The sequence below is a fragment of the Malaclemys terrapin genome, chromosome 5, assembly GCF_027887155.1.
Source record: "Malaclemys terrapin pileata isolate rMalTer1 chromosome 5, rMalTer1.hap1, whole genome shotgun sequence".
NCBI lineage: Eukaryota > Metazoa > Chordata > Testudines > Emydidae > Malaclemys > Malaclemys terrapin.
Window position 1 is genome coordinate 103,649,065 of NC_071509.1, and position 24,071 is coordinate 103,673,135.

A 24,071-nucleotide genomic window follows, 5' to 3' on the forward strand; every position below is an offset into this window, starting at 1 on the left:
ATTTCCTGTTTGGAAATTGTTATGACGTCTCCATTGATATTGCTGCTCAGGCTGTTAATTGTACATGGTAGACTACTAAGTATAAACAGTCAAAATATGAAATTAAAGGACCTCTGTCCAGTAGTTTAGGCCTAATAGTAGGCTCAGCGTTAGCTGCTATGCATGTCCTCCAGAATTTAAGGACCATTCTTCACAAAGATAATAAGCAACCAATAAATTGTATTCCTATTTAATGAATGTAGTAGCTCTGATGCTGTCAAATTTCTGTATCTGTAGCAAATTTACACTTAAGTCATTTGAAAAAAAAAAAACAACCCTCCACAGTTCTGCCATTTTCTGTATGCAATAAAACTGTAATGATTTTTTTGTGGAGAATTGGAGCAAAGGGATATTGTAAACTGTAACTCTTCATGAATTTTTCCCTTTAGATTAGGGTAGGGAATTAATAAAGAGGAAAAGATTGTTCTGCAAATTGGAATTATTGGTGGGAACAGGCAAATGCTTGATGGAATCCCAATGAATACTTGCAGGTTTGGCCTTTTGCCTTAAATTACAAGCCTAGATTCTACCACCATTTCTTACCTTGGATAGCACTTTACTCTGAGAGTAATTCCACTGAGGTCAGTGGGACTGTTTACAGGTAAGGTACAAGTTGCATAAAGGTGACAATCTGCCCATTTAAGAAAAAAAATATTGAGAAGAATCACATACTTGTTATCCCTCTTGGATGTATGCCATTTACCCATCTATGAAATTGTTGTGATGGACTACCTTATAGAAGTGTGAGAATGTACAGATCATAAGGAGTATAGATAGTAAACAATATCTTGAAGTACCTAAAGGAAAGAACTTCTGTGTACAGCATAGTGCATTCCTGGGAACATAAAACCTCTGACTTTTAGTATCACCAAGAAAACTTGCTCTCCTTTAGAACACTTCATATTTTAACCTGCTCAGTGATGGTGGCATTGTTGTTGATCAGGTAAAGGATCCAAAGAGGTGGGTCTTTTCAAAGGAAAGGATGGAAGATGATAAAATACAGGTAGGATCTGATGAAAAAAAGTCAAATGAAAAAAAAGTCTCATTCAATTACATCATGTAATGGGAGACAGCTAAAAAGTGACAAGTTTTTAAACTGCTTATATACCAGGGGTTGGCAACCTATGGCACGTGTGCCAAAGACAGCATGCAAGCCGATTTTTAATGGCACGCTGCGGCAGCCGCTGGCCCCGCTCAGCCTGCTGCCGAACCCCGGCAGCGGGCTGAGCGGGGCCGACGGCCGGGACCCCGGCAGGCAGCAGCATGCCATTAAAAATCCTGCCCGGCCCAGCCCGCTCTTCTCCGCCCCCCGCCTACCGCTCTCTCTGGCGGGGGCAGAAGCAAGCTTGGTCCTGCCGGCTGCTGCTGTAGGGCAGGCTCTGCCAGCAGCCAATCTTCCCCCTCCCCCGCCTCTTCCGCCAGCGTGCTGTGTCGTGCTCCGCCTCCCTGCCTCCGATGGCCTTGTGAGGGAGGGGAGAAGAGGAGCCCCATCGCCCTCGCTGCTCAGACCGGGAAGGAGGCAGAGAAGAGGCAGGAGCGGGACCTTGGGGAAGGGGGGGTGGAATCAGGGCGTATCCCTCCAGTCCCCTGCCGTGAGCCGCTCAGGGCAGGGGGCTGGGAGCACCCCCCGATCCCAGCCCATCCCCCCGGCCATCTGCCCTGACCCCTGCACTCCCCTCACACCCCAACCCCCTGCACCCCCCATACCCCATCCCTGACTCCTGCACCCCCTCACACGCCCCCAGCCCTCTGCCCTGACTCCTGCACCCTTCACACATACCCGGCCCCCCCACACCCCGAGCACCAAATGGGAGCTCCTTCACCCCCCCCACACACATTCCCACCTGCACCCCTCACACCAAATGGGAGCTGCCCAGGTAAGCGCTCCACACCCAAATCTCCTGCCAGAACCCTAAGCCCCCTCCCTCATTCTAGCTCCTGGCCAGACCCTGCACTCCAACCCCCAGCCTGCTCCTTCACCCCCAGCCCTGTGCTCAGTGCACCCCCACCCTCAGCTCAGTGCAGAGAGAGAAGAAGAGAATGGGCCAGAACCAGGGAGAAGGTAGGTACCCACTCTATGTGGGTAGGGCCAGGACCCCAGACAGGCAGTGGGCTGAGCGGGGCCGGCAGCTGGGACCCTGGCTGGCAGGAGCCAGCGGACAGAACTCCAGACTGGTCCTGTCCGCAGGCCCCGCTCAGCCCGCTGCCGGCCTAGGTGAACGGAACCCCAGGCCGGCAGCGGGCTGAGCAGGCTGGCGGTGTAAGATCAGCATTTTAATTTAATTTTAAATGAAGCTTCTTAAACATTTTGAAAACCTTGTTTACTTTACATACAACAGTAGTTTAGTTATGTAATATATAGACTTACAGAGAGAAACCTTCTAAAAAACATTAAAATGTATTACTGGCACACGAAACCTTAAATTAAAGTGAATAAATGAAGACTCGGCATACCACTTCTGAAAGGTTGCCGATCCCATTATATACCAATGCTAGAAGTCTAAATAATAAGATGGGTGAACTAGAGTGCCTTGTATTAAATGAGGATATTGATATAATAGGCATTACAGAAACTTGGTGGAATGAGGATAATCAATGGGACACAGTAATACCAGGGTACAAAATATATCAGAAGGATAGAACAGGTCACGCTGGTGGGGGAGTGGCACTATATGTGAAAGAAAATGTAGAATCAAATGAAGTAAAAATAGTCAATGAACCAAAATGTGCCATAAAATCTCTATGGATAGTAATTCCATGCTCAAATAATAATATATCCCTACTGCTATATTACTGACCACCTGATCAGGATGGTGATAGTGATTGTGAAATGCTCAGGGAATTAGAGAGGCTATTAAAATAAAACACGCAATAATAATGGGGGATTTCCACTATCCCCATATTGCCTGGGTACATGTCACCTCAGGACGTGATACAGAGAGAGAGTTTCTTGACACCTTAAATGACTGCTTCTTGAAGCAGCTAGTCCTTGAACCCACAAGAGGAGAGGCAGTTCTTGATTTAGTCCTAAGTGGAGCACAGGATCAGGTCCAGGAGGTGAATATAGCTGGAGCGCTTGGTAATAGTGACCATAATATAATTAAATGTAAACATCCCTGTGGCGGGGAAAACACCACAGTGGCCCAACACTGTAGCATTTAATTTCAGAAAGGGGAACTACACAAAAATGAGGAGGTTAGTTAAACAGAAAATAAAAGGTACAGCACCAAAAGTAAAATCCCCAAATTAAAATACATGGTAAGAGAACCAAAAAAGAGCCACTGTGGCTAAACAACAAAGTAAAAGAAGCCGTGAGAGGCAAAAAGGCATCCTTTAAAATGTGGAAGTTAAATCCTAGTGAGGAAAATAGAAAGGAGCATAAACTCTGCCAAATGAAGTGTAAAAATTATAATTAAGAAGGCCAAAAAAGAATTTGAACAATAGCTAGCTAAAGACTCAAAAAGTAATAGCAAAATATTTTTTAAGTACATCAGAAGCAGGAAGCCTGCTAAACAATCAATGGAGCCACTGGACAATCGAGATGCTAAAGGAGCACTCAAGGATGATAAGGCCATTGCGGAGAAACTAAATGAATTATTTGCATCTTCATGGCTGAGGATGTGAGGGGAGATTCTCAAACCTGAGCCATTATTTTTAGGTGACAAATCTGAGGAATTGTCCCAGGTGTCATTAGAGGAGATTTTGGAATAAACTGATAAACTAAACAGTAATAAATCACCAGGACCAGATGGTCTTCACCCAAGAGTTCTGAAGGAACTCAAATGTGAAATTGTAGGACTACTAACTATAGTCTGTAACCTATCATTTAAATCAACTTCTTTACCAAATGACTGGAGCATAGCTAATGTGACACCAATTTTTAAAAAGGGCTCCAGAGGTGACCCCAGAAATTACAGGCCGGTATGCCTGATAGTAAAGAACAAAATTGTCAGATACGTAGATGAACATAATTTGTTGGGGAATAGTCAACATGTTTTTTGAAAAGGGAAATCATGCCTCACCAATCTACTAGAATTCTTTGAGGGGGTCAACAAGCATGTGGACACAGGGGATCCATTGGATATAGTGTATTTAGATTTTCAGAAAGCCTTCAACAAGGTCCCTCACCAAAGGCTCTTAAGCGAAGTAAGCAGTCATGGGATAAGAGGGAAGGTCCTCTCATGGATTGGTAACTGGATAAAAGATAGGAAACAATGGGTAGGAATAAATGGTCCGTTTTCAGAATGAAGAGAAGTAAATAATGGTGTCCCTCAGGGGTCTGTACTGGGACCAGTCCTATTCAACATATTCATAAATAATCTGGAAAAAGGGGTAAACGGTGAGGTGGCAAAATTTGCAGATGATACAGAATTATTCAAGATCCCAGGCAGACTGTGAAGAGCTACAAAAAGGATCTCTCAAAACTCGGTGACTGGGCAACAAAATCGCAGGTGAAATTCAATATTGATAAATCCAAAGTAATGCACATTGGAAAACATAATCCCAACTGTATGTATAAAATGATAGGGTCTAAATTAGCTGTTGCCATTCAAGAAAGAGATCTTAGAGTCATTGTGGATAGTTCTCTGAAAACATTCATTCAATGTGCAGCGGCAGTCAAAAAAATGAACAGAATGTTGGGAATCCTTAAGAAAGGGATAGATAATAAGACAGAAAATGTCATATTGCCTCTATATAAATCCATGGTACACCAACATCTTGAATACTGCGTGCTGATGTGGGCACACCATCTCAAAAAAGATATTTTGGAATTGGAAAAGGTTCAGAAAAAGGCAACAAAAATGATTAGGGGTATGGAGCGTCTGCCATATGAGGAGAGATTAATAAGACTGGGACTTTTCATCTTGGGGGAAAAAAGACAACTAACGGGATATGATAGAGGTTTATAAAATCATTACTGGTATGGAGAAAGTAAATAAGGAAGTGTTATTTATTCCTCCTCATAACAAAAACTAGGGGTCACCAAATGAAATTAATAGGCAACGGATTTAAAACAAACAAAACAAATTATTTTTTCACACAATGCACAGTCAACCTCTGGAACTCCCTGCCAGAGGATGTTGAGGGCCAAGACCATAACAGAGTTCAAAAGAAAATTAGATAAGTTCATGGAGGATAGGTCCATCAATGACTGTTAGCCAGGACGGGCGGGGATGATGTGCCTAGCCTCTGTTTGTCAGAAGCTGGGATTGGGCGACAGGGGATGGTTCACTTGATGATTACCTGTTCTGTTCATTCCCTTGGGGAATTTGCTGCCCTAATTCACTTAAGTGCTTTTAACCTCTGAAGTCCATTTCAAGAACCCTTCACTTTCTTCAGGCGGGCATTAATGAATCTGCATAGGGTAATTCTGAAAAAATAATCATTTCTCAGCTACTACAGCAGTCCGGTCTTGAGTGCACTGAAAAAAAGACCATTCTCATTCAAATACTTTTATTTTTTCCAAGAAAGTATTTCATACGTGGCTACAGTTTTAAAACCGTTCTGTGGAATTTGACCTTAGTTCACCGATGGACTCCTTATTTGAACCACATATATCAGGCTCACCATGCTTTTATCATCCTCTGTTTCCTTTCTTATGGCTATATATTTGGTTCAAATTGCAGAAATTCAGACTATGTTCCGATCCACACATTCTAATTTCAAAAACAATTTGTTATTTTTATAGTTTCTGTGCTTCTGCCAATTATACACAATCAAAAAGTGACCTTGTCATCTCTCTTATCCTAATCTCCAAAACAAGGTAATTACAGTATATTGTGGTGGGAAGATGAAATGAAAGAAAAAATGTAACTGTATTTACTTTCTGGGATTGTTATACGTTATTCCTTCCTGTCATCCCCTCATAACATGCCTCTTCACCACAACCATCCCTGCATATATTTTTTTCCTAGCAGTTTGAATATCTAGTTTATTTTGAGTTTGATTTCACTAACGAGGCAGATGTCTTTCCATTAATTAGGTTTGAAGATTTCAGTGTCTTGCAGCTTTATGCAAATGTTATTTCTTCCTTCACTTTCCTTACCTGTTGGCTGTCCAAGGACCTAATTCATTTACACAGACTTGTGGCAAAGAAATTTGTAGATGAGCCAAATTGTTTGTTTCCTTAGGAGTAACTATACTTCTCTTCTTGTTTTCTAGGGACTGTTTGTGGAAATTTTTTTTCCCACCAGATTACCAGGTTATGAAAGTCTCAGAAATTGCACAACCTGGCAAGCCAAGACAGATCCTTGCTTTTGAGTTGCGGATGAATATCATTGCAGATGCCACTATTGACTTGCTCTTTACCAAAAACAGGGTAAATAATGGCCAGGTGGTTAGAAAGACATTTTTAAGATAACTCTGAATCTTACAGGCTCTTGTGATTAGGTTGTCTGGCTTTTTGTTCGTGCATATTTTCATTTGTCAGGTGGTATCTAGAGATATTAAAATATGATACTGTGGGGGAGTGGGGAGGATTTTTTTTTTTTTGCTTGGATCTTCCTGAATTCTGTGTAGAATCATGCGAGCTAGAAGAGAAAGGGAAATATAATCTTCTTTCATCCACACCAGTTCCTCTTTCAGCCAAGGATCTTCTGGTTGTTAATGTTAACTTACTCTCAGTATCATGATTTCTCATATTTTTTTAAACATTAAGGCCATGTCATCATCTACATAGGATGTTCCCAACTAGGTGATAAGTAACTCCATGAAATTTTCATCATGGAGTTTCCTACATAGTCTGCCATTATAATGACGTTTCCCATGAAGGAGAGCTGGTTTCTAAAGCATTGAGGGGAAAGATGGGTAACTTAATGCTAATTGCTAGGTCTAGTGAGTGGCAGTGTTGCCTCTATGGGCATCACTCGCCCACTCTCTTCCATATGCATATCCTGAACCCTGCACAGGGGCTTTCAGAACTGAGAAGGTGCAGTAATTCCAGGGACACAGCCCACTTTTCTGTCCCATTACTCATCAGGTCAGGTTATTCGATGCCATATTCTCATGGCCCTAAATCAGTACTTGTTATACCTCAGAAATTGTAAATATTTTCCTTTAAAATCATTGCTTGTAGATTCCTCGTTAATATTTAGCATGTTTAGTCCAAGGAAGACAACAGTCAACTAGAGCCTTCTTTTTTAATCCTGACAATGTAACCATGAATAATGATGGCCAGAGGCATGATATACACTGGCTGAAGATAGGGGGAGAAATAATGTTTAAACTTTTTCCCCCCTCCTTTGGCTGGTGTAGGAAACCAATGCTGTACATGTAAACGTTGGAGCAGGCTCGTATTTGGAAATAAATATTCCCATGACAGTCAGTGAAAATGGTAAGTTGATGAGGTGGTTTATTTTACATTCTTAAGATTGTGCATCGGAGAAAACATTTATTAATTCATAGGATTGGGATATCCTAAGCTGATTTCCCCTTATGGCTACAAAGGACCTATATTTCTATGTAAAGGAGCGATAATAACTTATACTTTCATAGTGCCTTTCATTACAGGATCTCAAAGCACTTTAAAAATACAAGTTTAACTCTTGTGAAGCTCTAATTGATATCAATAAGACATTACCGTAACTTCTCCCTAGTTACTGAAAACAAGGCTCTTATTTTATTCATATTTTAGCATATTACATAAATTGTATCCGTACAAAGGCAAGTCCCATTTTTCAATGTGATTGCCATAACAAGTCTTCAGAAACATCTTGGGTAATACATTGATGAAATATTAACTTAGTCATAGAAATACCAGGTAAAGTCAAGATAAAGATAAAGCTTGGGGTGGAGGGAGACCGGGATTAGGGCTCTTCTATTGCCCTCCTCTGTCGGTAAGTGTTGAAGTCCTATGTTAAATATGCTGAAGTTCTCCTTACTTGCTTTTGCTTGTGTGTCTTATCTTTACCCTGCATATAAGGAGTAGAAGATGCAGCTTCCTTTTGAAGTCCATCATTGCCTTTCCTATCGCTCTCTGTCTCTTTTGGCTATTGTACATATATATTATCCCTATTGCCATAGTATCTGAGCACCTTACAATCTTTAATGTATGTATCCTCACAAACACCCCTTTGAGGAGGGGAAGTACTGCTATCCCCATTTTATAGATGGATGACTGAGACAGAGAAGCTAAGTGACTTGCCCAAGGTTTCACACAAAGGCTGTGACAGAGTTGCAAATTGAAACCTGGTCTCAAGAACCCCAGAGTAGCCTTTTCTGGACCAGCAAGATTCCCCAACTGCATTATCTTAAGCCTTTGTCATCCAACTAATGTAGGACTGAACTGGAGCCTCACACTATTGATTCTCTTCTTGATGTGTTTTGCACCTCATAGTGTTTGTTTATAAAGTATTTGAATTTCTGTTTAACTCTTGCTTCTTTACTGTAACTCAGAAATAATCTTGTCACACAAGAGAAGCCAAGATATAAACATTATTTGTTCTGTCTGCTAGGCTACTCCCCTGCAATTAAAGGACAGCTTTTACACGTTGATGCCACCAGCAGTATGCAGTACCGAACTCTTCTAGAAGCAGAAATGTTAGCTGTAAGTCTACAGTAACAAAGCATCGTTAAGCACAGACGTGCAGGTGTCTCTGATGGACATTTGGTTTAATATAAACATTTTTATATAGCTGGTATAAATGTTGTGCAAGTATAGAAAACAGTGCAATGATTGGAGCATTTGTATATACTTTACAAGATCTCAGTCCTCCAAAGAATTATGCACAAATAATTTTATGCATGTTGAGTAATCCCACTGAAGTCTGAAGAACTACGTATGTGTGTAACGTTAAACATTAATTTAGGCCCCTATCTGTGAAGACTTGAGTTTGCTAATCTCACCTAGTTTATAGGCATAACATAATTTATAAACAGTCTCTTCTGGGAGCAGAGCAAAGATTTAATAGTAGAGTGTTGCTCAGACTTGCATTGCTAAGACATCATTACTTCTGCAAAATATACAATTGTATGCTAGCTAGTACACCTCCACCCCGATATAACTCGGTCCTTGGGAGACAAAAAATCTCATCGTGTTATAGGTGAGACCATGTTATATTGAACTTGCTTTGGCCCTCCCTGTTCCTTGTTCCCTGACCACCTCCAGAGACCCCCTACCCAACCCCCCACCCTCCCCGACAGACACTCAGTGGCAGTGGTGGGAAGCGGAGCAGCCCAGCTCTAGCCTGCTCCACTCTGCCACCTCCCAGCCACGGCACTCCGCTTCCCGCCGTCGGTGAGTGAGGGGAGGTTGGGGAAAGGATGTCCTCCCCCCCCCCCCCCCGGGCGCACTCATCGGAAGCGGAGCAACGCAGCCCCAGCCTGCTCCACTTTCCTTGCCCCGGCCTCAGCTGTGTCGCTGGAGGGGGTGGCTGGGGAAAGGTCCTGCACTCACCTGTGGCAGGAAGCGGAGCGCTGCGGCTGGGAGCTGGCAGAGGGGAGCGGACAGGGGCTGGCTTCTCCGCTTCCTGCCACCAGTAAGTGTGGGGAGGTTGGGGAAAGGACGCCCCTCGTACTCACCTGCGGTGGGAAGTGGAGCGATGCGGCCCCAGCCCCCTCCACTCTGCCACCTCCCAGCCACGGCACTCCGCTTTCCGCCGCAGGTGAGTGTGGGGAGGTTGCGAAAAGGATGCCCCCCGTACTCACCTGCGGCAGAGCGCCCTGGCAGGGAGGTGGCAGAGTGGAGCGGGCTGGGGCCGGGCTGCTCTGCTTCCGCTGCTGCCGGTGAGTGCAGGGGGAATCCCTTCCCCCAAGCCCCCTCCCCTGAGCGATACGGCTGGGGCTGGGGCAAGGGAAGCAGAGCGGGCTGCTCCCGGCCCCCCACTAATCCCCAGGGCCACTCTGGGACTGCGTGGCCCCCAAAAGTGCTCCCCCCACAGCTCCTGCCTCCCAGACCTTGGCAGGGGAGCCCCTGACCGCCCCCGAGACCCTCTGCCCCTTAGCCAACCCCTCGGCCCCGGCCTGGTCCGGCACCCTTAACACGCTGCTCAGAGCAGCATGTCAGAGCTTTACCGCCTTGTATGCAAACCCGCGTTATATCGGGTCGCCCTATATCTGCGTAGAGGTGTATACTGTGAAGTATTTTAAATACTTCAAACTAAATTACTTGTTAAGTATGACAAATATATTTTATGATGGATTAGCTTTATTTGTGCATTTAGTACTTCATGAAATTCAGCAGTTGTATTCCAGTTAAATTCTACTGAAATGCATATGCACAAGTTTTGAAAATACTACCTTTCCCTGAATGACAAGTAAAAGTAGGCACTTAGTAGCCACAGTACATAGATGATTTGGTTTAAAAAATTGTTTATTTAGATGATATTTTGTAGTAGGCTGAGGAAGGTGGGGCCTTGATATGAAAGGTTAAATTAGATTATAAAGCGCTCAGTGTAACTGCTGCAACAGCAGATGGCAAATCTGTGGTATAATATGAGAAATTCATAGTAGAAGTTTTCAAACAAATGAATAAAGTGACAATTGATCTTCAGGCACAGAGAAAGAGATTAAATTATTAAGAAACTGGAGAGGCCTTCTGTTCATCCCAGCAGGAAAATGGTTTTAATTATTCACCAAAGTGTACATGATTGACCCTTCATCTCAGCATTGTTCACACATTGTCATGTTTGAAGCTCATACTGATGCTTTAGTGTTTTGTTCACAGTTTCATATTAATGCCAACTATCCCCGGATATGGAACATGCCACAGACATGGCAGTGTGAAGTTGAGGTTTATAAAGCAACCTATCACTTTATCTTTGCTCAAAAAAACTTCTTTGCAGGTAACTTCCTTATTTCATTAGTATCTAAATATTTAATTTGTGGAACATAAGTATGTCTGGCACAATGTTTTTTCTTTGTCTTGTTGTTTTCCAAACCATTTTAGAGGAGCTGATAATGTTGTCTTAATGCAAGAGCAGATGGCCTTACGGTCCTTGTGGTTACATTTGTCTAAAATGGTGAATAATCTTGAGGTGCTAAAAATCCACATTTTTTATTTCTTTTAATCACGTATTAATTTATGTTGTTTTTCTATGGTTGACTACCACAGTGAAGAATAACTTTTTTTTTCCAAACAATAACAAAATGTTTTGATTTGTGTTGATCATAACTTTTGAGATATTTCTTAGTTTAATATTGCTGACCTAAGAGACAAGTTGATCTGCATTTCTGGTTGACTGTAAACTCCCTGAGGGGTTGGGGTCCTGATGTAATTCTTTCATAGTTAAAAAAGAATTGGGACTGATAAAATCATGACTATTCTTTAAAACATTTTTCTTCTAGTAAACTAAAGAAGAAATTTAAAACACTGAATAATCAGAAACTAAATTAACTTTGACAATTTTTAATGATGTCCTTTACATTCCTGTTTTACTTTGTCTGTTGATTTTTTTTTAAACTTACAAACTTATGTACTTGCTGTTCTGTCATGTAATAGGTACACTTACTTTATCTGAAGCTTTGAGCTTAATGCTCAGTGTCAGACTTCAAAATCATACTTCTTGTCTTATCCTATACCGTTATTGCAGTTAATTATTAAATTGCATTTATATTTATGCATGAATATGATTTTAGTGTTTGTATATCTGTAAATAATTAGATTTCATTTTAATTTTTATTTTACACAAATAAAACTTGTACATCATTGATTCATCATTTTAATAGACAGAGGTAACTCTCTTTTGACTAGAAAGGTAAAGGATTGCTGAACTTTAGTAGTTCAATTCTTAGCTGGTGTAAATTGGCATAGTTCCCTGAAGCCAGTAGAGCTACAACAATCTACGGCCAAAGATCTGGCCCAACTACTTTTTAAAAGACTTCTCCAGAGTATTTAGTTTCACCTGATAAATTGCTAATAATTTGTCCTTTTTTATTTTATATAATTTTAGATTTGATTCAAGACTGGTCCAGTGATAGTGCTCCTGATATTTTCTCATTTGTTCCCTATATATGGAATTTTAAAGTAATGTTTCATCAATTTGAAATGATTTGGGCAGCAAATCAACACAATTGGATTGACTGTTCCACCAAACAGCAGGAAAACGGTAAGAATGATTCTTCTGAAACTTTTTTGTATAATATTTTAAAAAAATCCCTGTACCTGTTTTATGTGATGTGTAGGCGATCTGTTGGGAGGTAATAAAAACTCATCACTAGGTACATTGTTTGTCAAGAGATGTAAGGTTTTTCACATGCTCGCTACTGAAAACCTCTCACACGCTCAAATACAGCAATTCTTCTTTGGGTGATTGCACATGTCCATTCAATTGTAGGGTGTCTGTGTGTGCCGTTGCACAGTTGTCAGAATTTTCCCCCTCAGTGCTACCTGCTGGGGCAGCACAAGTGCCCTCTGCTGCCTAGAGTACCATGTGCAGTCATAAAGATCTGAGCCGCTCCCAAGTCCCCTCACTTCCCTCCTACCGCTCGTGACAGTTATCGCTCTCTGTCCTTCCTTCTGCATATCTTCATTCAAACCTGTAAATAGTACCCATTGTATAGTTAGTGTAGTTTAGTGATTGGTAGGCTTAATTAAAAAAAAAAAAAAAAAAAATGTATCGGACACCCAGCCTGGATACTGGCCCTAGTATCTGAGGTATGCCTCAATCTCTGGGTTTCAAGCTCTGCCACTCCTGTGGTAAAGCAATACCTAATAATGACCCTCACCCCAGCTGCAAATGTGGCATTTGTAAAGGCTCCAAGCCACACCATAAAAAAGACAGGGCAGCTAGGTTGAAATATCTGTTGCTAGAATTGGTGCTACATTTTCCATCAGAGCTGACTACTTTGGTCCAAGTACTGAGCACCTTTGGTGCTACTGGTGCTGAAAGGCAGATTGGCATTGCCAGTACCGAAGAAGAGGCATCGGAAATAGGAGTTGATATTAGGATTGTTGAAAGAGACAAAGAGATCGAGCTCTTCTAAAGACCCAGGAGGTTGGTCAAAGAGGAGGCACTCTTCAGAGCACACCTGTAAACAGTGGAGTTTGTTGTCTCCAAATCCTAGTACAGGCGTGTCAAGATCAGCTCCAGAAGCTCCTTCATCGGCATCGCTTCGCACCCCAGGACTGCAGAGTTTCTTCCCAGTGCCATCTATTCCTGAAGCATTAGAGGCTGCAAGAGACTTATTAAACCTCTCAGTGCTGCTGTCACTGGCAGTTCAAGAGGCTTCCCTGGCACTCGCGCCCAAGGTCCCAGTGTCAGCACCTTCACCTCTGCACAGGGTAATTCAGTCTGATTTGACCATAAGGGTACCAATTAAGGTGGTGCCATTTAGGGGAAAGACACAGATGATCTCCCCGGGTCCCCTTCATCAGAGTCTGATCATTTTCACTGGTACTGACAGGTATGGCCCCCGTCATGATCACAAGAAGAGGTTTCTTCTTCAACGGACTCTGAAGTGGGATTCCTATGTGTCCCACCCTAGCCGGTCCCATCATCAGGAGTATGTCATCTGCTCGCCCTGATTTCAGCCTCGGCACTAGCAAGGGGCTTATAGAAGGAACTCTTGGGCTGCACACAACTGGGGACTGGGGCTGTACCAGTGGCCCTTTAGGAACCCATGGGGATTTCCCCCTCAACAGAGAGCATCCCTGCTCAGCTAGCTCCATTTACTGGTTGTCAGGATCATCAGCACTGCAAACGCTCTAGCATCTGTCCTGAGCCTGGCACATTAAATATTCAGAATCCCTGTCACAAGCAGCCACAAGAGAATCAGCATCTGGACCAGCCTTTGTTACCATTGACATCCTCTTTCTCAATTCCTGATGAGACCATTGTGGCAGAGCCAATTTCTCCATTTTATGATGATTTTAAGACTCTTCAGGAGTTGTTGGGGAGGATGGCTATGACCCTGGATGTTCACCCAGAAGAAGTCCAGGAAAAATCCCACAAGCTGATGGACATGTTGACAGCTGCAGCTCCAGCTAGAATAGCTCTCCCTATTTATGATGCTGTCTTAGAACCTTCCAGGTCCTCTGACAGGCACCAGTTTCCCTGCCTCCAACTTAGAAATGGTGGAGAAGGGGTTCTGTATCCCCTCTGAGGTTTGAGCACCTATATAATCATCCCTCTTGGGCTCCCTTTGAAGTGGCGATGGCCAATGAGAAAGGTAGACAGGGCACTGGCATCAACCTCAAAAAATAGAGGACAAGAAGCTGGATTTATTTGGGAAGAAGCTTTATTCCACAGATGGATTCAGCTGTGTATTGCAAACCAGCAAGCATTGCTGTGGTGCTACAATTTCATCTTGTGGGATACAGTTTTAGAGTTCAAAGACAAGCTCGCAGATAAGGTGAAAAAAGAGTTCCAGGCTTTAATAAAAGAGGGCAAGTTGGTCGTTAGAATGGCCCTGCAGGCGGGTCGGCATGTGGCAAATTATGCCGTTTGCAGCACTTCTGCTATCATGATGAAGCATTTGTTTTGGTTACACTCTTCTGGCCTGCCTCCAGAGGTGCAATAGACAGTCCAGAACCTACCTTTTGATGGGCCATTGCTCTTCTCAGAAAAGATGGATGACTCTGCATAGTTTCAAATATTCTAGTCCAACCCTGAAATCCCTGGACAGTGAAGTGGAAGGTGTTCCGATCTCAGTCCCAGTGTTTTCAGGAGTTTATCCCTCAAGCCCAAGGCTAGCCAAGGAAAAGGAACAGATGTTTCAAAGAACAGCAATCACCACTGTGCTTTTGTATCCGCTGGTTCATCAAGGTGGGCAGCATCTGCCAAGAGCTCATTTTGACGGACACATCGAGAACAGAATACTAGTTCTGAAAGTGCCATCTTTTTCTTTTCCCTTTTTTGGAAACTGCCTGTCCCAAATCCATTGTGCTTGGGCCCAGATCTATGGGTTCTTCGCATGGTGGAAGAGTGATATGTGCTCCAATTTATTTTGACCCCCTCCCACCCCATCACTCTTCACACCTTTCTCAAAAGGCAGTGTTACTGCAAGCGATACAATTGCTCCTCCTTATAGGAGGTGCAGGAGAGATCTCTCCTTTGTTCAGGGAAAAGGGATTTTACTCCCGATACTTCCTTATCTCAGGCCTATTTTAGATCTAAGGCAGTTAAACAAGTTCCTGAAAAAATTGACATTCCCCCTGGTCATTCTAGCTTCCATTATTCCTTCCCTGGAGCTGGGGACTAGTATGTTGCTGTTAACTTAGACGCCTACTTTCACATGATGATTCATCAGAGTCCCAGAAAATTTCTGAGAATCACCATCAGTGGTTGCTATTATCAGTTCACGGTGTTTCCCTTTGGTCTCTTGTCTGCCCTGTGTATTTTTTTTTTTTTTTTTTACAAAGTGTAGGGCAGTGGTAGCAGCATCCCACTGGAGGTCAGGGGTTGATGTTTTCTCTTACCGGTACAACTAGCTAATAAGAGGTTGATCCAGATCATAGGTGGTGTCCACCATAAGCATCCACCTCAATGTGTTCATCCTACTGATCAGCACAGACCTATTAGTCCTGTTAAACAGAACATATTGGAGCGGTTCTGGACTCAACAATGGCTAAGGCCTTACTACCACAGGCAAGGTTTCATGCAATGCAAAGCCTCATTCTGGACTGAAAGGTTTATACTCTCACCATGGTGAGAAACTGTTTAAGGCTGCTGAGGCACATGGCAGCATGCAATTAAGTGTTCCAGTAAGCCAGACTGCATTTCAGACTCCTTCAGGAATGGCTGGGAGAAGTGTATTCTCCAAGAAGACACCATACAGAGATGTTAGTGCACTTACCACATCAGATTTTATCCTCCCTAGTTTGGTGGATAGCTCTGTCCAATGTCTGCAAGAGAGTTCCTTTTGCCTTACTTCAGCAATCTCTTACCTTAATCATGGATGCCTTGGACCTGTGTTGGGGGGTGGGGCCTCACCTGGGACCCCTGTAGACACAAGGTGTCTTATGTCCCCAAGATCTCAGTCTACATATAGCTTGCAACTCCCTGATGTTTATCCAATTGGCTTGCATGGTGTTCCTTCCGTTCATCAGGAGAAGGGGCATATTGGTGTTGACCAACAATATGACCACCATGCTTTATGTAAACAAATGAGGAACCTGGTTCTCACTACTCTTTCAGGGAGCAGTACTATTCTGGGACTTCTACATCGACATCTCTATATTTCTGAAAGCGGCTTACTTTGTGGGGCTCAGAATATGCTGCCAGATCTCCTGAGGAGGTTGTTTATCAATCACTACAAGTGGTCCTTTCACCCAGACATAGCAAATCCACTTTTCAGCTCTGGGGAACTTCCCAAGTGGATCTTTTTGCAATAAAAGACAACACAAAACACCATTAGTTCTGCTCCAGAGCAGGGCTCAGCCTGGGTTCATCAACTGATGCTTTTCTACTGCTGATCTGGTGTTTTTTCCCCTCCGTCTGTCTTCTCCTCAGAGTTTTGTGCAAGGTCAAGCAGGACAAGTCCTGTCTTAGATTGGTTCCCCTGGTATGGCCCCGTCAGCACTGGTTTTCACAGCTCTTGGACGCCTCAGTCAGTCCCCCATTGTCGCTCCTGCTTTACACAGACATAATTTCAGAGAATCATGTCTGTCTTCTCCACCCCAAGTCTCCAGGCCCTTCTCCTGATGGCCTGGAGGTTTTATGGTTAACATCAGTGGAGGTACCATCTCTTAAGAGGTACAGGAGGTACTACTGAATAGTAGAAAACTATTAACCAGGACAACTCACCTTGCTAAATGGAAGAGATTTTTCGTCTGGTTGAGGCTGAATGGGGTCTCCTCTATTCTCGATTCTATTCAGCATGTGCTGGACTACCTTCTGTATCGGAAACATGAAGTATTGGTGAGTAGCTCGATCAGGGTACATCTACTGGCTATATTGGCTTTTTTTCCCTTCTGTGGGAAACCACTCCCTTTTTTCCAACCTGATGGCCATGAGATTTGTGAAGTGTTTCAACAGACTGTTTCTGCACGTAAAGAACCCTATTCCGCCATGCAGGCTGAATCTAGTCTTAACAAGGCTAAGGTTCCCCCATTTGAGCCTTTAGCGACCTGCTCTTTTTTCATGTTTCAAGAAAGGTGGCGTTTTTAGTAGCCATTACATTGGCCAGGAGAGTGGGGGAGGTGAAGGCGCTAGTATCAGATATAGATATAATATGTGTGTGTGTTTTGTTTTTGTTTTTGTTTTTGTTTTTACACAGATAATCTACCTTCGTCCCCTTCCAAGTTTTCGTATTAACCAAGTAATTTTCTTACTAACCTTCTTTCCAAAGCATCATGGTAATACCGGGGAGGAAAGCCTGCACACTAGATATTAGAAGAGCTTTAGCATTATATATAGAATGGACTAAACCTTTCAGGTCTTTGTCTCAATTTTTCACTGCATTTGCCGGCAGAATGAAGGGCAGTCCTGTTTCCACGCAAAAGATTTTTTTCATTTTTTAACAGTTGGCCAACGTGAAGTTGCCAGATAGAGTATTGGGTCATTCAAATAGATCCAAAGTGACCTCTGCAGCATTTCTGGCTAATGTGCCCATATTAGACATTTGCAAAATGGCAACTTTTGCACACTTTTGCCTCTCACTATGCTATCACTCAACAATCTAGAGATGCTAAATTTGGATGAGTGATCCTCCAGTCCCTGTTCAAATAGACTCCAGTTTGGACTGCTTGTGAGTTACCTACAGTGGAGTGGACATGTGCAATCACTGGAAGAAAAAACTATCACTAACCTTTTAGTAACTACAAAAACAACAAGGAGTCTGGTGGCACCTTAAAGTCTAACAGATTTATTTGGGCATAAGCTTTCATGGGTAAAAAAACCCAATTTCTTCAGATGCTGAAGAAGTGAGGTGTTTTTACCCACAAAAGCTTATGGCCAAATAAATCTGTTAGACTTTAAGGTGCCACCGGACTCGTTGTTTTTGTGGATACAGACTAACACGGCTACCCGCTGATACTTACTGTAACTGTAGTTCTTCAAAATGTGTTGTACATATCCATTCCACAACCCTCTCTCCTTTCCCTCTGAGTCTTTCCAGTAGGAAGGAACTGAGGGGGGTTGAGTCAGCTTGGCTCTTTATACCTGCCCATGGTGTGTGAGACAGCTGAGGACACTTGTGCTGCCCTGACAGGTAAGGTAAAAAATTCTCTGCCAACTATTGCATTGGAGTGCACAGGCACCTACAGTGGAATGGACTTGTGAAACACATCTTGAAAAATAACAGTTATAAAAAGGGGAAACTTGTGAGGAACCTCTTTAGTTCATACTTTATTTTTATTTTTGAAGGCCCTTGAATGTCTGACAAGGTAATAGACGACTTTAATAACATCACAGTTTGCTGTATTACTACTCGCTGCAGCTATCTAGTTTTTATTGATTTTCAATTAACTTACTTTAAATGTACACTCATACATAGAGACTTCCAGAGATTTTTTTGAACCTCATGCATTAGAAATTTCTACCTCCAACTCAAATCAAAATTAGTGAAACCACAGTTTTACTATTAAAACAACCGTAAAAAGTGCATTTTAGAACACCAAAGCTTTTTAGCACAAAACTCTTGGCTCCTAGATACTACACTAATGAGCACTTTACTAATGTTGCATGGCTTCAGTGTGAAAAGGGAATTGCGGTGAAAGGACAGAAGGTAATTGCAGAGAACATAAGTACATAAGAATGGCCATAGTGGGTCAGACCTATGGTCAGTCTAGCCCAATAGCCTCTCTTCTGACAGTGGCCAATGTCAGGGGGAATAAACAGAACGGGCCATCATTGAGTGATCCATCCCTGGTTGTCCACTCCCAGCTTCTGGCATTCAGAGGCTAGGGACATCCAGAGCATGGGATTGCATCCCTGACCATCTTGCCTAATAGCCATTGTTGGACCTCTTCCCCATGAACTTATCTAATTCTTTTTTGAACCCTCCTATAGTTTTGGTCTTCACAACATCTCCTGGCAATGGGTCCACAGATTGACTGTGTTGTGTGAAGAAGTACTTCTTCCTTTTGTTTGTTTTAAACCTGCTGCCTATTAATTTTATAGGGTGACCCTTAGTTCTTGTGTTTTATGTAGGAGTAAATAACAACAGTTCTCTATTTATTTTCTCCATACCATTCATGATTTCACAGACCTCTATCATATCCTCTTGTAGTCATCTCTTTTCCAAGCTGAAAAGTTCCAATCTTTTAAATCTCTTCTCATACAGAAGCAGTTCCATACTCTTAATCAGTTTTGTTAGCTTTCTCTGTTCCTTTTCCAATTCTAATATATCTTTTTTTTGAGATGGGGTGACCAGAACAGTACGCAGTACTCAAGGTGTACCATGGATTTATATAGTGGCATTATGATATTTTCTACTTTATTAGCTATCCCTTTCCTAATGGTTCCTAAACTTCTGTTAGCTTTTTTGAATGCCGCTGCACGTTGTGGATGTCTTCAGAGAACTAAACACAATGACTCCAAGATCTCTTTCTTGAGTGTTAGCTAATTTAGACCCAGTCATTTTGTATGTATAGTTGGGATTATGTTTTCCAGTGCGCATTACTTTGCATTTATCAAAATTGAATTTCATCTGCCATTTTTTTGTCCTGTCACCCAGTTTTGTGAGATCCCTTTGTAACTCCTCACAGTCTACTTTGGACTTAACTATCTTGAGTAATTTTGTATCGCCTACAAATTTTGCCACCTCACTGTTTATCCCTTTTTCCAGATCATTTATGAATATGTTGAACTGCACTGGTCCTAGTACAGATTCCTGGGGGATGCCACTATTTACGTCTCTCCGTTCTGAAAACTGACCATTTATTCCTACCCTTTTTTTCCTGTCTTTTAACCGGTTACTGATCCATATGAGAACCTTCTCTCTCATCCCATGACTGCTTAGTTTGTATAAGAGCCTTTGGTGAGGGACCTTGTCAGAGGCTTAAGACACCATAAATTGTATCGACTCGCTCACCCTTGTCCACGTGTTTTTTTGACCTCCTCAAAGAATTCTAGTAGTTTGGTGAGGCATGGATTCCCTTTATAAAAGCTGTGTTGATTCTTCCCCAACAAATCATGTTAGTCTGTGTCTGATAATTCAGTTGTTTACTATATTTTCACCAATCTGCCTGGTACTAAAGTTAGGCTTTCTGGCTTGTAATTGCCAGGATAGCCTCTGACCCTTTTTTAAAAATTGGTGTCACATTAGCTATCCTCCAGTCACTTGGTACAGAAGCATGGGATTGCATCCCTGGTTTAAATGATAGGTTATATACCACTGTTAGTAGTTCAGCAATTTCATATTTGAGTTCCTTCAGAACTCTTGCGTGAATATCATCTGGTCCTGGTGACTTATTGTTTAACGTATACATTTAGTTTTAAAACCTCCTCTTTGACACCTCAATCTGGGACAATTCTTCAGATTTGTCACTTAAAAAGAATGGCTTAGGTGTGGGAATTTCCTTCACATCCTCTGGAGTGAAGACTGAATGCAAAAAGTCAAGAACTTGACGAATGGATTGATTACAAGGAAATTCAGTACTTATCTGAAGGACCTGGCACGTTTTCAAGCATTAGCAGAAAGAATTTGATGGTGTATTAAACCATAAAGCCACAAGGCATTAGATGTGACATTTTGGATCTTTCTGATGGTGATTTAATTCTTGATGGATAATTTTGCTTCAGTAACTGGAATAGTCTTGTTTAGACACAAAAATGCAGAGAACAAGCTTCCAAAAAAGAGAGGGTTCACAGTTTATTCCACATGTGTGATAGTTTAAACTTGCCATTTCCTTTGTAGTATGGATTCTGTAGCAGCTGTTTCTTAATTCTCACCCATGCATTTGCAAGAAAACTTGTCTAATTGGGAAGATACTCCCATGAAGGAGAACTAACTTAAAATAGATAGGACTTGTTAGTATTGCTTATAATAGAAAAGCATTCAATTTAAAAATGATTTTTATTTGAATTTATTTTTCTCTTCTCTTGTAGTTTATCTGGCAGCCTGTGGGGAAACTTTAAACATTATTTTCTCTCTGCCTTTCACTGACTTTGTTCCAACCACATGCAGTACTAGGTTCTCTTTAAGGGTAAGTAAAATTTTATGTGCATGAATTACTACTGTAAACAGCATAGTATTTCTTCATGTGTAAGACAGTCAGTTGCCCAGTAACTTCTTGCTTCCTTGTCTAGGCCTTGTCCCAGGCTTGGGCAAGGAGTTTTCAGAACCCTGTTTCCTCCTTGTCTGAGAGGAAAGGGGAAGAAAAGATGTTCTCTTCTGCTGCTTATTCTTATAACTTTGTTCTGATGAGTCCCCAGTTAACTCCTTCCTTTCCTACATTAGTACATTCCATCACATGCACTTTCTATTTAATAGATTTTTAATCCTTTGTTAATTTTTCTTCTTCCACTCTCCAACACCACCACCCTGCCCCCTTAAAAAAGCACATGCACTCTCAAAGGAACCACTCTTCAGCAAGGCCAACAAAACAAAATGTGAGGACCAAGCCACTTTGGAGATGGGAGCACAAAACATTAAGAACTTCTTGAAAAGTCAAGAACAGATATTTTTAACAAACATAACTTTAAAACGTATATTCTGATGCCTTCACACTTTCCCCTCCAAACTTCCTAGAAAATGTTATTCTCGGATGATAGTTGTTATTGAAAAATTCAGCGTGATTGCTTTCTTTTGGGGGAAATTGAAGCTAGGATTTGAAAATGAGGTTTATAATGTGTGACTGGCTTCAACCTTACCTATGGATTGGCCATTGCTAATTCAGCTTTGTTCTAATAGGTAGGGTGGATAGTGCTGTGTATAATGAGAAGTGTTAGGCAACCTTACCTATAAGACCTGATTCGCAGTTGCTTATCACTTTGTCAAACTTTAATCGTTTGGGCTGAAATTTTCTATGCCGATTGTCTGCCTCAGGCTGAATGTTTTGGAAAGTTTCAGCCAAAATGCTTCAGCCATTTCTGAAAAAGGGAACATAGTAAAAGATGCATTGTTTTTCCCTTGTTAAAAATTTCCTTAATAGTTTTGCTGAGAAGCTGTAGCACCTACATTCTTTGGAGCATGAACTTAAAATTTAGCTGGGAGGTTGTACTTGGGCCAGAGATGTGCCTTTTGCCTTCCCTATGAAAATATGTCCAAATTTGGCACAGCTTGCTTCTAACTGGAGACACAATAGTTGGGGTTGCAGATAGCAATTTCCCCCATCCTCTTCAGATTGACTATATTTTCAAAATGGAAAATCGGGGTGGGGGGGCGGGGATAAAGAGAATCTGGTGGGGAAGTGAGAGGAAAAAGGGATACCTTTTTCCCTTTGGAGTGAAAAGCTCTGATAATTGATAGGAGCGGGTGGAAAAACAGTGTTTATACAACTGTCACCCTTTTGTTTTTTTTTTCTAGTTGCTTCTGCCTCTGCCCACACCACTTCATCCACTAATGCGTGTGCTCCCCCGCTGTTTAATTCTGCTCAATTCACCATCATTCTGACTCAAAACCTCATCTTCCTTCAACTTAAACCCCACTTGCTCAGAAATATGCCACACCAGTCTGAGAAACTCCCCTCTTCCCTCCTACCTAATCTCTTCACAGCTCAGAAACCTTCCCTCTCCTATTTCACATCCCACCATCAGGAATATCCTCGCCTATTTCAGAAACCTTCCAACTTGTTGCTGGGTCTGGAAGAGCATGGAGCATCTGCAGTTGATCTGAAGCAGCCCTGCAGAAGTCCCTGTTCCATGCTTCCTCTTTATTGCTGCTGGCATGTGCTGCAGGACCTGATGTCCCCTGTGGATTTCAGGTGTACCACAGACTCCAAGGTCTGGAATATTCCCAATGGCTGCCACTGATTTTACCCTTTGTAGTAAATTGGCCACAGTACTCAATTGTGGCGTTACTAATAGAGCTTAGTGCCTTTAGCCCCAATAACCAGCTACTTCCGTCTAAGACTAACATATATCTTAGGACACTGACTGCAAGTTTATTTTATATATTGGTGATCAGAAGACACTTAGTGGGCTGTAACTCCCTCCTCCCTGGAAACTAAATGTAGTATTTTAGTGACATAACTTTTATGTGCTTTCAGTCCCCAGGAAGAGTGCTCTTCTCCATGGCAAACCACACTGCTTTAGTCAGCTCAAAATAATCTTGCTGTCCTATTCCCTCGATTTCAGATATTGTGTTTTGTATTTATGGCTGTATTGTTTGAAAACTTGTTTTGTATGAAAGCTTATTTTCCTGATATGAAAATTTTTGAATACCAAAAATCCAAGTATATAAATGAAGATGAAGCTTAACAAATATTTTCCACTGATAATGGTTTTTTATTTGGGAATAACTACACACATGGATATATTGTTTGCAAGATTAGGCCTTATGCCCATATCCTGCAAAGACTTATGAGCGTGCTTAATTTTAAGCATTTGAGTAGTCTCATTATGTCCAGAAGTGAAGCATCTAGTTAAAATTATCTTTGGAAAGCACGTAGTCTAATAGAGAACTGTATTTAAAATTCATGGATTCTTTTTGACTCAGCCAGTAATTTTCTGAGTCACCCTGATCAAATTTCTTAAATGTCTCTGAATGTTAGTTTGCATATGTAGAACAGAAATAATACTTAACCACCTCACATGAATGTTATGAAGTTTGATTGATGTTTAAAGTACTTGGAAACTTTTTATGAGCAGTGATGTAAGTGTGAATTATTATTATTATTATTATTATTTTATTAGTAATTAGAATTTGAAATCTTCAGATTTTAATTCAGGACTTGAATTAAATATTACATTTTTGAGGTTTTATGATGAAAAGGACATGTAATGTGTCAGTGTGCTCTAGAGGTCAGATCAGAACATGTGACTAGAAATCATGACTCCTGTGTTCTATTCCTGGATGTGCTATATGGCCATGAGCAAGTCACTTGGAGCATGATTTTTTTCAGAAGTTCTGAGCACCTCTGATTCCAGTTGAAATCAGTGGGAGCTGTGAGTGTTCAGCACTTCTGAAAATCAGGACCTTACATCTCCTTGCTGCACGCAGTTCATCTGTCTATAAAGTGGGTATACTGATGCATAGAACAGTACAAATAG

At 41.8% G+C, this 24,071-nt stretch overlaps 1 protein-coding gene across 10 annotated transcripts in view; it reads left to right on the plus strand.

Annotated features, from left to right (window-relative positions):
• The window catches only part of BLTP1 (bridge-like lipid transfer protein family member 1), a 233,691-nt gene that overhangs the window by 66,375 nt on the left and 143,245 nt on the right, over window positions 1-24,071 (plus strand). For all 10 annotated transcript variants that reach the window (XM_054029923.1, XM_054029925.1, XM_054029926.1 and 7 more), the window contains 6 exons: window positions 6,202-6,358; window positions 7,294-7,372; window positions 8,493-8,584; window positions 10,703-10,820; window positions 11,928-12,083; window positions 20,967-21,064. In XM_054029923.1, coding sequence (XP_053885898.1) covers window positions 6,202-6,358; window positions 7,294-7,372; window positions 8,493-8,584; window positions 10,703-10,820; window positions 11,928-12,083; window positions 20,967-21,064 — 700 coding nt within the window. The remainder of the gene's footprint in view (window positions 1-6,201; window positions 6,359-7,293; window positions 7,373-8,492; window positions 8,585-10,702; window positions 10,821-11,927; window positions 12,084-20,966; window positions 21,065-24,071) is intronic.